This window comes from Passer domesticus, chromosome 10, assembly GCF_036417665.1.
Source record: "Passer domesticus isolate bPasDom1 chromosome 10, bPasDom1.hap1, whole genome shotgun sequence".
Classification (NCBI taxonomy): Eukaryota; Metazoa; Chordata; class Aves; order Passeriformes; family Passeridae; genus Passer; species Passer domesticus.
The window spans coordinates 27,627,115-27,640,489 of record NC_087483.1 but is presented as its reverse complement, the minus strand read 5'-3'; the positions used below and the strand labels follow the sequence as shown (position 1 = coordinate 27,640,489).

Here is a 13,375-nt window from a genome sequence, read left to right as displayed (position 1 = left end):
AGCCGTGTCTGCTGGGGGGGGCACCCAGCGCTGGGCTTGTTCTGGGGACAGGGAGCTGGTGTTTCCCCACCGCTGTGCCACAAGGCAGTGTCACCGGGGGTTGCTTGACTTGTGAGTGAGTGTGTTGGTTCAGCAAACCCTCCATCACCAGCTGGTAAAACCAAGGCAGGAAACTGGGAGAGATCAAAACTTGCTGGCAGAGGTGTTGTGGATTAACCAGGTGCCATGTGGTTGGTGCCTCGAGGTTGAACCCATCACCTCGTGACTGAGCCAAGCTAGCAGAGCCCCAGCGCCGCGGGCAGGACGGGGCAGGAGGACACCCTGCCTGTCACGCTGCCTGCAGGGCAGTGCTGCCTCGGGGGCTGCGTGCTGCTTGGGGCTGTGCGAGGGTCGACGACAGCGTGCCCTGGAGGGAGCAGACCCCGGGAGCAGCAAGGGCTCGGCAGGGCAGGACAGGGTGAGGGCTGCCCCGGCTCAGCCTGTCTAGCAGAGTTGGTCCCTGCCTGTGGTGCCCCCCACTTCTTGTGCGCTGCCGTGGAACAATGAGGAACAGCGAGGGAGGGAGGGAAGGGGGGCAGAAATGAAGCCGGAGGAGCCCATCCCGGGTGCACAGCGAGCGCGGTGGAGAGGGGGGCGGCGGACACGGGGCGCGGGAGGCGACACTGCCTCCCTCCCGGCCCCGGGGCACTGAGGAGCACGGCGGGGGCGGGAGGAGGCTCGGGAAAGCGCACCCCCGGCGCCCCGCGTTCAGCCCCGCTCCGGCGGCGTCTCGCCGGCCGGATCCGCCGGGACAGGCGCGGCCGGGGCCGGGACGGCGGTGACTCGGCGCTGGCCGCCGCGGGTCGCGGCGGGCCGCGGCAGGGAGGCGGTTAACGGCCAGGGAGCCGCCGAGGCAGGAGGAGTCCGCAGGCGGGCGAGCAGGAGGGGGCCGCCGGGCGAGCTGCCCGCAGGCTGCCCGCCCCCGCCGAGCGCGCCGCGCTCTGCCCCGGGGCGCACGGGCCGGCGGGGCACGGCGGGGCCGGGCGGAGAGCGCGGCGGCGGCGGCCACGGCGGGGGACAGCCTTCGTGCCCCGCCCGCCACGGCACGGCTCGGCACGGCTCGGCATCGCGCGGCGCGGCGCGGCACGAACGACTCGGCACCGCACGGCGCGGCGCGGCTCGGTTCCGCTCGGCACGGCTCGGCTCCGGCAGCTCCCGAGCCATTCAAACAAGTGGCTCCGGCAGCACTTCGGGGCCGGAGCTGGGGAGCGGGCGCAGCGTGGCTCCCTGCCCCGGAGGCGCCGGGCCCTTCACACTGCCTCTTTTCTCTGACGCTTGCTCTTTATTTGACGATGAAATAATGTTGACATGTCTTGAATTATTAAGTATTCCCTGGATTTTATTAGCACATGATGCCTAAATGCTGCCTGTATCTGCTGGGGTCTTAACCAGAGAGGAGCGAAGGAGAGAGGCAGAGAGACAGAGCGAGGGAGAGGAGAGAGAGGGGTTTTTGACAGCTGTATTTGTGCTGATAAGCGAAGGCACAAGGAGACGATCGACTAGTGAGACAAGAGGGAAGCGGCGGCTCGGAGCTGCTGAGAGGGGCTGCGCTTCCCTCCCGAGACGGCTCGGCCCTCCCGGTGCCGTGCTGGGGCTTGGGGGGGACCCGAACCCCCTCCCAGCGCCTGGCCGGGCTCTCGGCCGGTGCCTGTGCCAGGGGGCAGCTCGCTGGCTGGGCACACCAGCTGCACGGGGCAGATGCCGATTGAGATCGTGTGTAAAATCAAATTTGCTGAAGAGGATGAGAAGCAGAAGGAGAAAGAAGAAGGGGACAAGGAGAGCCTGATCGAGGAGCCTGCCCGGCCCCGCTCCCGGGATCTGGCCACCTTTGCCAGCACCAGCACGCTGCACGGCTTGGGACACATCTGCCGGTCGGGACGGCTGGGCGTGCGCCAGACCCTGTGGGCATTTGCCTTCCTGGCCTCCCTTGCCTTCTTCCTCTACCAGGCGGCCAAGTCAGCGCTGCTCTACCTGGAGCACCCCCACGTCATGGCCCTGGACGAGGAGGCCATCCGTGAGATGGTGTTCCCGGCCATCACCATCTGCAACATCAACCGCTACCGCCACTCGGCACTCACCGACGCCGACATCTTTCACTTGGCCAACATGACCGGGCTGCCCCCCAAGGACCGGGATGGTCACAAGGCCACGGACTTGCTCTACCCTGACCCCGACATGGCTGACATTGTCAACCGCACCGGCCACCAACTCGACGACATGCTCAAGAGCTGCAACTTCAGCGGCGAGAACTGCTCATCCCGTGATTTCACTGTGGTGAGTGCACACCTGGCTCGGCTTCCCTAGGGGCCCCTACCGGCACGGGGGGCACCCGCCCGCCCGCGTCGCACCGGAGCAGGGCTCCCCGGCTCGCTCCGGCTGCTGAAGTTTGCATCTCTCTCTGTTTGAGTTTCCCTCCAAGTTTCACACGGAGAGAGGGAGAGGATCCTCCGTGGGAGCTCTCAGCAGGGCTCTGCGCCACAGGACCGGGCTGTCGCAGGTCTGTGACTGAGGGGCTCGCTGGCAGGAGCCGCGGTGGGTGAGCAGCAGGGTTCAGCGGTCCCCAGGGTGGGTGTGCAGCGGCCGGGGGGAAAGCTGTGGCACAGAGCCGTGCTCCAGCCTGCTCTTCCCCGGATCGAAGCGCCCTGACACAGGGTGCTTCACTCATGAGAGGGGCTGGAACAGGAGGGCAGGCAGAGACCCCTTTGCTCATGGGGGAACCTTCCTGCATTTGGGGGATTAGCACTGGGATGTGTGTAAATGTGGAGACTGCAGGCACTGCGCACGCACGTGTGCACATGCCGAGCACAAACGCCGAGCCGCTCCGCTCTGGAGGCACGGCTGCAGCCGGGCGAGCCGGGGCTGCCCGGGGCTGCCCTCTCACTGCCCGGGACCGGCAGCACGGCCTCCTCCAAGCAGCGCCCGGTCTGCTCAGGCACAGAGCCCCTGGCCGACCGCCGCCAGTGTGCAGCTCTCACCAATATTGAGCCTGGAATCATAAATCCCCGCTGTGGTTTGGGGAAATAAATGTGCTGAACGGGCGGAATACCTGATGGGACCCTTTTCAGACCTTAATGACTCTGGAAATGAGCCGCCTCTCTCCTACGGCTGCCAGGGGCTACTGCTCAGCTGGCTCCGGCGTGCTCAGGAGCTGTGCTGCCAGCCGGACCCCGCTCCGTGCCGGGGAGTGGGGTGTGATGCCATGGGCTGTGCAGGGTACTGGGGGAGAGAGGAGGCTCCGTGGGGCTGGAAATGGCTGATGCAGCATGTTCCGTTTCACTTCGTGCCCATCGGTACAAAGCCTGCTCGATGTGCGGAGTGATGCTGTCCCTGGGAAAGAGACTTTGCGGGGGGGGGGCTGCCCTGTGCAGGGGGTTGGTGGTGGCAGGGGACACTGCAGTGGAGCGGGAAGGAGCAGGGGACAGCGGGCGGGCAGCCCCGCTCCTCCTGGGGATTTGCTGGGCTCCGTGCCTGCTCTACGCCAGCTGCTTGAGTTCGCCGGGGAGCAGTGTGGCTCAGCAGGGGTTGGAGCAGGAAGCTCCGGCGCTGGACAGTCCTGCACGTGGCTTGGCCATGCTGACTCCAGCCCTGGGATCCTCCTGGAGGATCCTGCACAGCTTTGGTGTGCGGGGGAGGCAGCGAGCCCAGCCTCGTGCTGGGCAGTGGCACAGCGTAGCAATGGGATTTGGTGTGTGCTGAGCCACACTGCGATGCTGGCAGGGCAGAGCTCGGGTGGATGGGGTGGAACAGGCACAGACAGAGTGAGTGGCATGTGTGTGCTGTGTGGCAGTGAAGGGTGACCACCAGGACAGCCACTGGGACCCAGTTCCTCAGCATGTGGCCGTGCAGGACCAGCTGGCCTGCCTACCTCATCTGCTTACGAGAGTGCCTGGGGGATGCCCAGGCAGCCAGGCTCTGGTGTGCTGGCACCCTGCACTGGAGCAGGTTTCAGGCATGAGAATGGCTAGTGCCAGCTGCCCCCTGGGCTTATGGCCAAATAAAGGGAGTACAGAGCTCCTAAAGCCTCCACCCACCCTGTCCACAGCTCAACATTTCTGGCCTTTGAGGCACAAGGGGCTGTCAGGGGTGTACCTGTCACCTCTCACTTGCCTGGAGCAAAGGGGTGAACCTGGGGCAGGAGAGGCTGCAGAGATGGGTGTGGGGAGGGATGGGTGAAGATGTGATACAGCTCTCTGCCTTGCCAGGCAGCAGTGGGATCTGTCAAGGCATCACACCATTTGCAGCTGGAGCTTTCTACTCCCGTTCCCTAAGCCAAATCAGTCCCTTGTGCCTCCTGAGAATGACTGAAACACAACACAGGCTTCTTGGCAGGCGGGTTGACTCCCAGCTGTGCTGTGTGGGCTTGGGCACTCCTGTGCCTTGTAGCTGTGGCCCCAGTGAAGGTGCACCCAGGCTGCTCATGTGGAGGGGAGCTCCAAGCTTTCTTGGTCCCATTCTGGGTCCCCATGTGAGCCTTCATGCTCAGAAAGCTTTTGTACCTGCTCTGCTGTGGGCGAGTGTGTGAGTCACAGCATGTCCTAGCAGTGATGGAGGGCTCCCAGACTGCAGCACATCCCAGCAGGGCAAATGCCTCGGGGTGCCAGCCCACAGCAATCAGCCTCTGTAGCAGAGGGTGTCCCCCAGCAATTCTGGAGAAGGGAAGGAGCTTTCCCTGCAGCCATGCTTGCAGGAGTGCTGTAGTATTTTTTTCCCTCTGGGCACGAGGTGGACTTTGTCCAGGGCTGGAAGTTTTTCAGCATGAGAGTGGCCAAGCTGTGGGGCTGCCACCGACAGCCTGTCCAGGAGCAGGAGCAGCGCCAGGGCTGGAGCATGTCCCCTCACGCTGCTGCTTGCAGCCCGTGCTCGTGCAATAAATAACTCGTGCGGATCCTTTAAGTAAGAGCCGTGAGTGGTAAATGATCTTCCCCTATTCAACGTCACAAATCCACATTCTTTATGGGACAGCAAATTAAGAAACTATCGGGAAAAAAAAAAATCCCCAGCGTAAGCATCTTCCATGTAATAAAGCCCGGCTGGGCTGTAAATCTCCCCAGCGGCAGGGACAGCCCTGAGCCGCAGCGAGGCTCCCTGCAGCCCCGCTGACAAACGTGCCCCCTGTGCCGGCTGCTGGAGGGCCGTGCTGAGCCTTGGCAGAGCCTCTTCTGACCCCACTGAGCTGTGCTGCTCAGCCCCCAGTCCCTGCAGTGCTCGGGCCCTGGGCAGTGCCTGCCAGCACTGTCTGTCCCATGGGTGCCTCGGTGGGGGTGCCTGGCACGGAGCACTCCTGGCTGGGCCAGTGCAGCTGCAGAGCTGAGGGTGCAGGAGATCCATGGTGCTCTTTACATGCCCTTCGGCAGGAGGTTGGGAGGCGTCCCCATGGGGCTGGGCTTGCACTCCCCCTGACCTCTCTGGCTGCCACCCCGAGGGGGTGCAGCCACAGCCCGAGGCCAGTTCTGGCCATGTCAGGTGGCACTGAGGCAAGAGGGAGCCTTCCCGACGGTGCTCTGGAGATGGGGTACAGCCAGATGGGGTGTGCAGGAGTTCGGGGGCTGTGGGAAGAAGTGCATGGAGGGGTCCCCCTCAGCTGGCAGCAGCATCCCGCCTGTTCACAGCAGTGGCTGCAGCAGGAGCCTCCGATCTCGCGGCCGGGAAGGAGCCCAGTGCCTTCCTCAAAACCTCATTCGTTGTCAAAAGCCTTTTGTTTGTGATGTGTGGCTGCCGAAGCCAGTTGTGCCGGGGCTGGAAGCTGGGGGGGAGCAGGGAGGTTGCAGAGAGCTGGCAGTGCCTCTCGGAGCTGGCACCAGCCCCGGCTCTCCATGCAAGGCCTCCTGCCTGCCCGGGATTTGGGCTGTGTGAGGGATCTCCCCAGCACCCCATGCAGACCCCAGAGGGGGAAGCCCTGTGCTGAGATGGGCAACAGCCTCAGCTGCGTTCCACATGCACACAAGGGATCCTGGTTCAGGGGGTGGGCGGGGGCAGCAGGCTGTCGCCTCCTCCCAGCAAGGCTCTCCCACTGTTCCTGACATGGGAACTCTCTGACCTTTCCACCAGAATCGTACTTAATAAATGTCACAATTTCAACCTAATTTTACTGGGTAAAAGGGATGGACTGATTGTTTTTCACCTGCCCTGCCCTGCCTGGTGCCTGCTCAGCCTCTGGCATTCAGCCACTCCATTTTCCCTGTACTCTTGTGCAGGGCTGGGCCCCCTCCAGCTGCTCAGTGGGCTCCAGGTACTGCAGAACCTGCCCTGGCTGGAGCACAGAGTGGCTCTTGGGCCAGCCAGTGCCATAGGGGTCCCAGCACAGCATCATCTCCTTTGGAGGGTGACATGGCTTTGACTGTGATGGGTGTCCTGCCATGCCTGGCAGGGACTAGCTGGGCTGGGGCTGGTGGTGTCAGTGCCCAGGAGAGGCTGGAGCATCCCTCACTTGTCCCATGCCTGTGAGCTGCTCAGCTGAGCCCATCTGTGCCCATCTGGGTCACAGCATTCCACTCACTGCATCCACATCCTGCAGTCCCAGCGCAGCGCCTGAGCCAGCTACCCAGGGGCTCTCAGCCCATCTGGAAGCCTCCATCCCCGCAGTCTGGCCCCTGTGCTTGTGCATTTCCAGGCCAGTGTCCCGGGCAGTGCAGGCACGTCGCGGGTTGGCCGTGCTCCTGTCCGGAGCAGCGGCAGCGCCATCTCCGGCGCTGCTCCACACGAGCCGCCTGGGCACGGCTCGAGGCGCTGTTTGTGCCAGAAAACGGGGGACTTTAATGCAATTCGTTGCCATTTAATTTTACACAATTCCTGCTGCTTAATCCGCTGAGAAATGCTAATTTATACAATTCACGTCTAAAAATAAATGTCAGTCCAGCAGCTCCCAGCAGCGGGTAGCTGCTCCCAGCAGCCCCCACCGAAGCCTTCTGCAGGGACCCCGGTCTGGAGCCCACCCTGCTCCCTGCCAGCCATGCTGCTGCTCCTTGTCCCAGGTGCTCGGGCTCTGGCAGCAAGTGTGTGGATTTGGGGACAATGGGATTTTGGAACACTGTGGTGGGAAAACAAGGGGTTGGCTGCACCTAGGGATGTCACTGCAAAGTCCCTCATGACAGTGGGGCAGGGTGACAAGGGGACAAGCAGGCGTCTTGGCAATCTGACTCTCAGATGGCTGGGGAGATGTTATTGGTGTGGGGGTCATGAGGTGTCTTTGGGACCACTGCTTCCTCATGGATTCCCCCAGTAAATCTGGGAACAGCCGCACGTGCAGCTGCACCCACCTGGGCTGCGGCTGGGGGTGCATGGAGCAAGAGGGGTGCCTGGTGCAAAGGCCTGGCATGGAGCCACCTGGGCTGCACATGAGATCCAGCCATGGGTCAGGGCAGGTGAACCTGGCTGGCAGATATTAACTGGTCACAAAGTGCCATTAATGAATGTGGGATGGGAGGCAAGCATGCACCCCTCCCGCCTGGGGAGTGGGGATGCATCATTAGGTCTCTAAGGGGGCTGGATCATGGGGACAAGGGGATCCATGGTTGGGAAGAACCTATACTGAGCTCACAGACCCCTGCCTCCTGCCTTTGAGCATCTCCATACCCTGCTGCCCTCTACCCCAATGCCACTGCCCCAACCCATTGCCTCCCCTTCCCCACCCCTTTGCTGAGCAGACCCCCATGCCACCTCCCTCCCAGTGGGGTGGCACTGGCACCAGCAGCAACACTGCAGAGAGGGTGCCAGGGCAGTGGGGCGAGCATCAGGGGCCGTGGTGGTGGGTGCCAGCTCCCTGCAGGAGGGGGTGAGGCGGGGGAGCAGGGGGGCGCGGAGGCGGCGCAGCGGGGGAGCAGAGATGCTGGAGGAGCCGACGGCTTTCCCACCGTCTCCCTGATTGAGATCGGATCACCGTGAGCATAAAAAAGCTCTCTTCATAATTATATTTAATGAATTGACTTTAAAAGCTCTTATGCTCTTATCTGGGTAATTTAATATCACACACTTAATAAGCCTGTCTCTGATACGGGGGGAGCCAGCGGCCAGGACGCCCGCGCCTGGTGTGTCTCCCCAGGGATGTGGGACGTGCCATGAGGCTGGGCCCACGTGCCAGGCTGAGGAGGGGGACACTGCTGCCCCCAGGGGACAGGGCTGCCGTGGGGTGACTGTGGGGCAGTGCCCCTCCAGCTCTGCTGGCTGCAGAGGGGGCTGGGCACCTCGGGTGGCTGCGAGAGGAATGGGGACAAGATACGCAGAGGGGATTGGCTCCAGGAGCTTGCTGTGCCTGGGAGCACAGGGCTGTGGGACCATGGGGCAATGGGAACGCAGGGCAGTGGGGCTGACAGGGTGCAGGGTGGCAGGTGGGGCAGGGGGGTTCATGGGGTGCTGCATGGCTGGCTGGGCATGGTTGGATGCCATGTGGCCCCACTGCTGTGGCCCCGTCCTTTATGGCAGTGCCAGCTGTGGTAGGGGTCCTATGGACAGCACTGGGGACAGCCGTGGGTCACAGTGCACCTCAGGTTCCAGTGCCATGATGCTGTTAGATCCCTGTCTCCTTCTGGCTCCAGCCACCTGGGGTAGTCAGCTGGGATGTCATGGAGGTAAAGGAAGGCTTGTCACCATGGTGTCTGCAGCTCTGTCATTTCCCCCCCCCCGTATCCCACCCCCCCAGCTCCTGGAGTCCCAGAGGGGATGTGGGCTGCCTCCTGCAGGCCGGCACTGCCGCAGATCCAGTCTCTGCGCCCCCCCCCCCCACGATCCATCACTGAGAGCAGGCGGGCGCCTGCGGCGAGCCGGAGGGAAGGCTCTGCCATATGGAGCCAGGGGCCCTGGGGACTGCAGGAGCCCGGGGCTGGGACCTGTGGCCATGGGGGCAGCCCCCAGGATCCTCCACTACAGATGCTCGCTGGGCAGTGGGGCTGAAAGCCGCTGGCCAGACTTGTGTTCTCTGCAGGTCAGAGTTAGAGCTGCTGTGAGCTGGTCTGTCCCCCCAGGCTGGCACCGTGTCCCCAGTCACCCTGCGCCCTCGGGTCCCTGATTCCCAAGTGACAGAGGACAGAGCAGCACCTCCACGCATGCATGACTGTGCTGCCCCAGGAGAGGTGTCAGGGACAAGGTCACAAGGGCAGGGTGAGGGATGTTGGCCCTTGGCCAACCACCCCCAAGCTCTGGAGTGCCTGGCAGTGCCAGCTGCCATCCTGGCACTCGGTGCCAAGGCTGGGCGGGCTGGAAGGAGGCACATGCCAAGGCTGTGGGGCAGGGGAACAAGGACACAGCTGCCACCTGGCCCTGCGAGGGCACTGGGGGACAGCCCCAGGCAGAGCGGGGATCCCAGCTCCTCCCTGGGCATGGGGCAGCCGTGCCGGGTCTCCCTCCATGAGGGAGCGTCTGGAGAAGGAGGTTTACGGAGCTGCACTAAGTGACGCAAATGGTTTGAAGCCCATAAAGAGAGACGGTTTTATGTAAGACGACTATATAAAGCTCTGCTGTTCTGCCATTGATGAGATATAGGCCTTTATTTATAGAAGGCAATGTTTGCGGTGCGAGTGCTGAAAGCCAGCCAGGGACCCGCAGATAGGGCGTAGAGTCATTTGACATGCAGCTGCCGTCGACACTGTTCACACATTAAAGAAAAAAATTAACAAGTTTGCAGCCAGTCAGGTGGAAAAAACAATAATTGTAGAAAAACGTATTTCCCCCTTTTTCCAATAACAAATAACTGGAACGCTGTTGGGGAGGCTTCAGCTTGCTTTCCCTCTGGGAAAGAATGGGCTGAGGCTCCAGCCAGGCTAGTGGATGGAGTGGGCAGGGGGAGGCAGAAAGGGTGGGATGAGAGCTCAGACAGGGGACGCTGCCACAGGGTGGATGTCCCTGCCTAGGCATTTTTATGTCCACAACTGGAATAACAGGGCCTGCAGGCAGGGATGAAGGCACCAACAACTCAACATGGCCATGTGTGTGCTGGGGGATGAGGAGGGGGGACAAACACCAGGAGCTGAAGATGCTCACTACATGAGGGGCTGTGAACCAAACCCCGCTGGATTTTTCTGCCTGGCCCAGCACTGTCTCTCCACCTGCACACACAGGGATGCTCTGAGGTTATTTCTCAGCCAGATGTGGCTGGGTTTTTACTGGAGAGCATGCAGCCAGTCCCTGTGGTCAGAGCGCCCTGCCAAATTCTGTTTCATGCACGAAAGGAGGAAAAACTTCTCATGATTAATTGTGCAATAGGGGAAAACATGCATCTCTAACCTGCTCCTTGCTGGTTGCTGGCCTTTTCTCCCAGGCACTGCCCCAACATGCAGCCAAGGGAGGGTGCAAGGACAGGAGGGTGCTGACACCTCTGCCATGTCCTGCTCTGTCCTGACTCTGCCATGACCATGAAGGGTCCCAGCAGGGAGCAGTCAGGCTCAAGGTCAAGTAGCTTCCCTGCAGCTCGCTGCACTGTTCTGTGGGTGCTGTCCCCTGCTCACATAGCAAAGCCTTCCCCCATGCCCCACTGCGCTGTGCCAGGCACAGGCAGGGCTCTGCCAGCCCCATCACCCACCATGCCACCATTGTACCAGCAGGAGGCAGAAGGTGAGGGTGGCAAATGGCACTGTGCTGCTGGGTTGGGTCGGGGGACTGATGCACTGCCACACAGGGCTCCTGCATGTGCCTGCTCTGTCCCCCTCTGTGGGTGACAGGAGATGTCACTGGCTGCATGGTTGCTTCTTCCCTGCCACCCCTGTGAAGCCCCTCTGCAGACACCCTCCAGATCACTTGGCTCATCTCTGGGCTCTCAGACAGAAGCCTGAGCACACTCTGCACATGATGAGCATCAGCTGAGCTCAGCTGGGCTCAACAGGTTTTCTTCCAGCAGAACAAAAGGTTCTCACCTGATGGCAGCTTGGGGAAGATGAGCGCAGTAGGAGCTGGGGGACAGGAAAGCCGGTGGCTGGATGGACCTGTGGGCACTGTATCCCAGTGGCACGGGGGTTGGGGACCCCTTTTGTGTTGGAGAGCTGAGTTAGGCAGGAAGCAGGGGCTGGGGGACACACTGGTCACTGCTGGCCACCCGCTCTTGGATGTGCAGGGCAGGAAGGGAGACGAGGCACAGCCTTGTCAGAGTGGAGCCTCTGATTAATCACTGACTGCCGGCCCTCCAGCCAGCAGCTCATTAGCAGTTTAATTCCCAGTGCCCGGCATGCAGGAGGGCTGTGCAACTCTGATTGAGCTGGATGCACTCATCTGGGCAGCTGCAATCAGGTGGCGGCCCCCCCACTCTGGTCACAGTCACAATCAGTGGCCACATCCCCGTGTCCAGGGTGGGCTGGATAGCAGGTGCCGCAGGTACTGCAGGTGATGCAGCTGCTGCAGATGCCGTGGGTCCTTTGGTCAGGCAGGGGTGAAACACATGGGGGTGGTGGCTACAGAGAGCTTGTGAGCAGGGCCAGGGGCTGGAGGTGTGCCCATGTCTCCCCCTGTATCTGTCGATAGTCTGGCTGTGCCTGGAGTGTGGCGGTCGCTGCGGTGTCAGGGGCTGGGAGCAGCTGTCAGTGGTGTCAGCAGCCATGGAGAGGCACTGCGCTCAGCTGCACGAGGATATGTCACCAGCCTGTCATCTCTGGGGTCAGTGACACCCTGCACATCGCTGTACTGCCCCGTCCCTCTACCACCTGCATGTGCACCCACAGGGCAGCAAGGTGAGGGCTGTGGTCCCTGCCTGCACCCTGGTGTTCCTGCCACCACCCCAGGCTCTTTTCTCCCCTGGCTCTTCTTCCTCTCGGATCCCTTTACTGATGGGATGCTGGAATTCACCTGGGCCGTGGGAGCAGGACAAGGGCAGGAGGGAACTGAGTGTTCCAGGAAAGGGGCACCATCTGTGGATGCTGTTTTTCTCTCAAGGACCTTAAACCCCATCTGGGCATGCAGAGGTGGGCACTGCCATGCCTCCCAGCTGCCTGGGGGTGTTTGCAGCTCAGCCTTATCCCTTTGCCCTCCAAACCTTGCTTTGTCCTTCACTCCCAAGCTGCCATCTCCACAATTTCTTCACAGCACAAGGAGTGAGGGAGAGACCACAGCAGAGAGAAGCACCTCCATCTGTCTTCAGTGCTCCAGTGGCTGGAGCAGGGCAGGGAAGGGGCCTGCAGGTGTCCCCACTGCAGTGGGGCAAGGAGGGCTAGGGTGCATGTGGGGGCAAGTCAGGGGCCGTGCTGAGGCTGTGACTCCTGCAGAGGAGGCAGGGCCAGCCCAGCATCTAGTGCTGCTGCCCCTGGGAAAGGCTGGGAGCAGCCTGCCTTCCTGAGCAGCACAGGACTGAGGGCACTATGCAAATCCGGCTGAGATTGATGCAAGTATTAATTATGTCCCATCAGCTCAGCTCTTGCCCAGCAAGGCAGGGCAACAGGTCGTGCTGCAATTTGTGCAGGAAAGATGGATTTGCACTGGCAGTGTGTCCCCTGTGCCTGTCCCCCTGTCCACAGCCTGCTCCTACCACCCTGCTGTGGCTGTGGTGTGCCATGCCAGGTCAGCCTGGCTCTCCCAGCCCCATGGCACTGCCTGGCTCGGGGGTGAAGTCATCACTGAGCAGGAGGGTGAACAGTCTGAGGCAGGAGCAATGCAAGCACTGTCAAGCAGTCTGCCATACCCAGCTCTGAGATCCTGCTAATTAGAGAGTGTCTGCAATTACATGTGCTAATTATGGGCAGGGGTTCACAGTAATTCCTGCCCTGCTGGCATGACACTGGTCACACCAAAGTGCATTGCTTCTTCATGAGGACAGGAGGAAGTAACCAGAACTGTTCAGCAGGCTCTCCTGGCCCAGGAAATGGTGTATTACCAGGCCTCCTGCCCATCCCCACCCCATCTTCATCCCCATCCCATTTCTCCCCATCCCATTCTATCCTGTACTGGACATGGTACAGCATGTACAGTGCCATACATGGGGCCCTGCCTGTGTGGCCGTGACAGCTGCTCTGTCCCCTAGCACCTGGCTGATCACATCTCAGTGGAGCTGCTTTTCAGAGGGAGTTTTTCAGGCTCTGACCCCCCTGCGCTTCTGCTGCTGCTCTGACATCCTGTTTCCTTATCGCCTGACATGACCTTAATTAACTCCCTGTGCTGATAATGCTCTGGGCTGCTCCTCCAGGAGCTGTATCTCAGCATTGTGTCCTGCCTCATCCTCTTATGGACCACAGCAGAGACTGCACAGGCAGCCTGGAGCAAGGGGGAGAAAGGGATGTGTGGTGCAGGCAGGGCAGGGCAGAGATACTGGGGTCACTGGGATGGCATGGAGTGGCTGGCCCAGCGCTGGAGCCAGGGGATTGGTGCTGCATTGAGACTTGCAGGGGGATGCTGACCTGGTGGAGATGGCTGTCACGGTGCAGAGCTG

The 13,375-nt window shown here is 61.6% G+C and overlaps 1 protein-coding gene across 2 annotated transcripts in view; it reads left to right on the top strand.

Annotated features, from left to right (window-relative positions):
* ASIC4 (acid sensing ion channel subunit family member 4) overlaps nucleotides 1–13,375 on the top strand; it is a 60,890-nt gene that overhangs the window by 31,515 nt on the left and 16,000 nt on the right. Inside the window, exon 1 of one of the 2 annotated variants that reach the window (XM_064434766.1) lies at nucleotides 1,063–2,313. The exons of the other annotated variant lie outside the window; for it this stretch is intronic. Within the exon in view, the coding sequence (XP_064290836.1) occupies nucleotides 1,738–2,313 (576 nt within the window). The 5' untranslated portion in view covers nucleotides 1,063–1,737. Of the gene's footprint in view, nucleotides 1–1,062; nucleotides 2,314–13,375 lie in introns of those variants that run through there. 2 annotated transcript variants of the gene reach the window in all.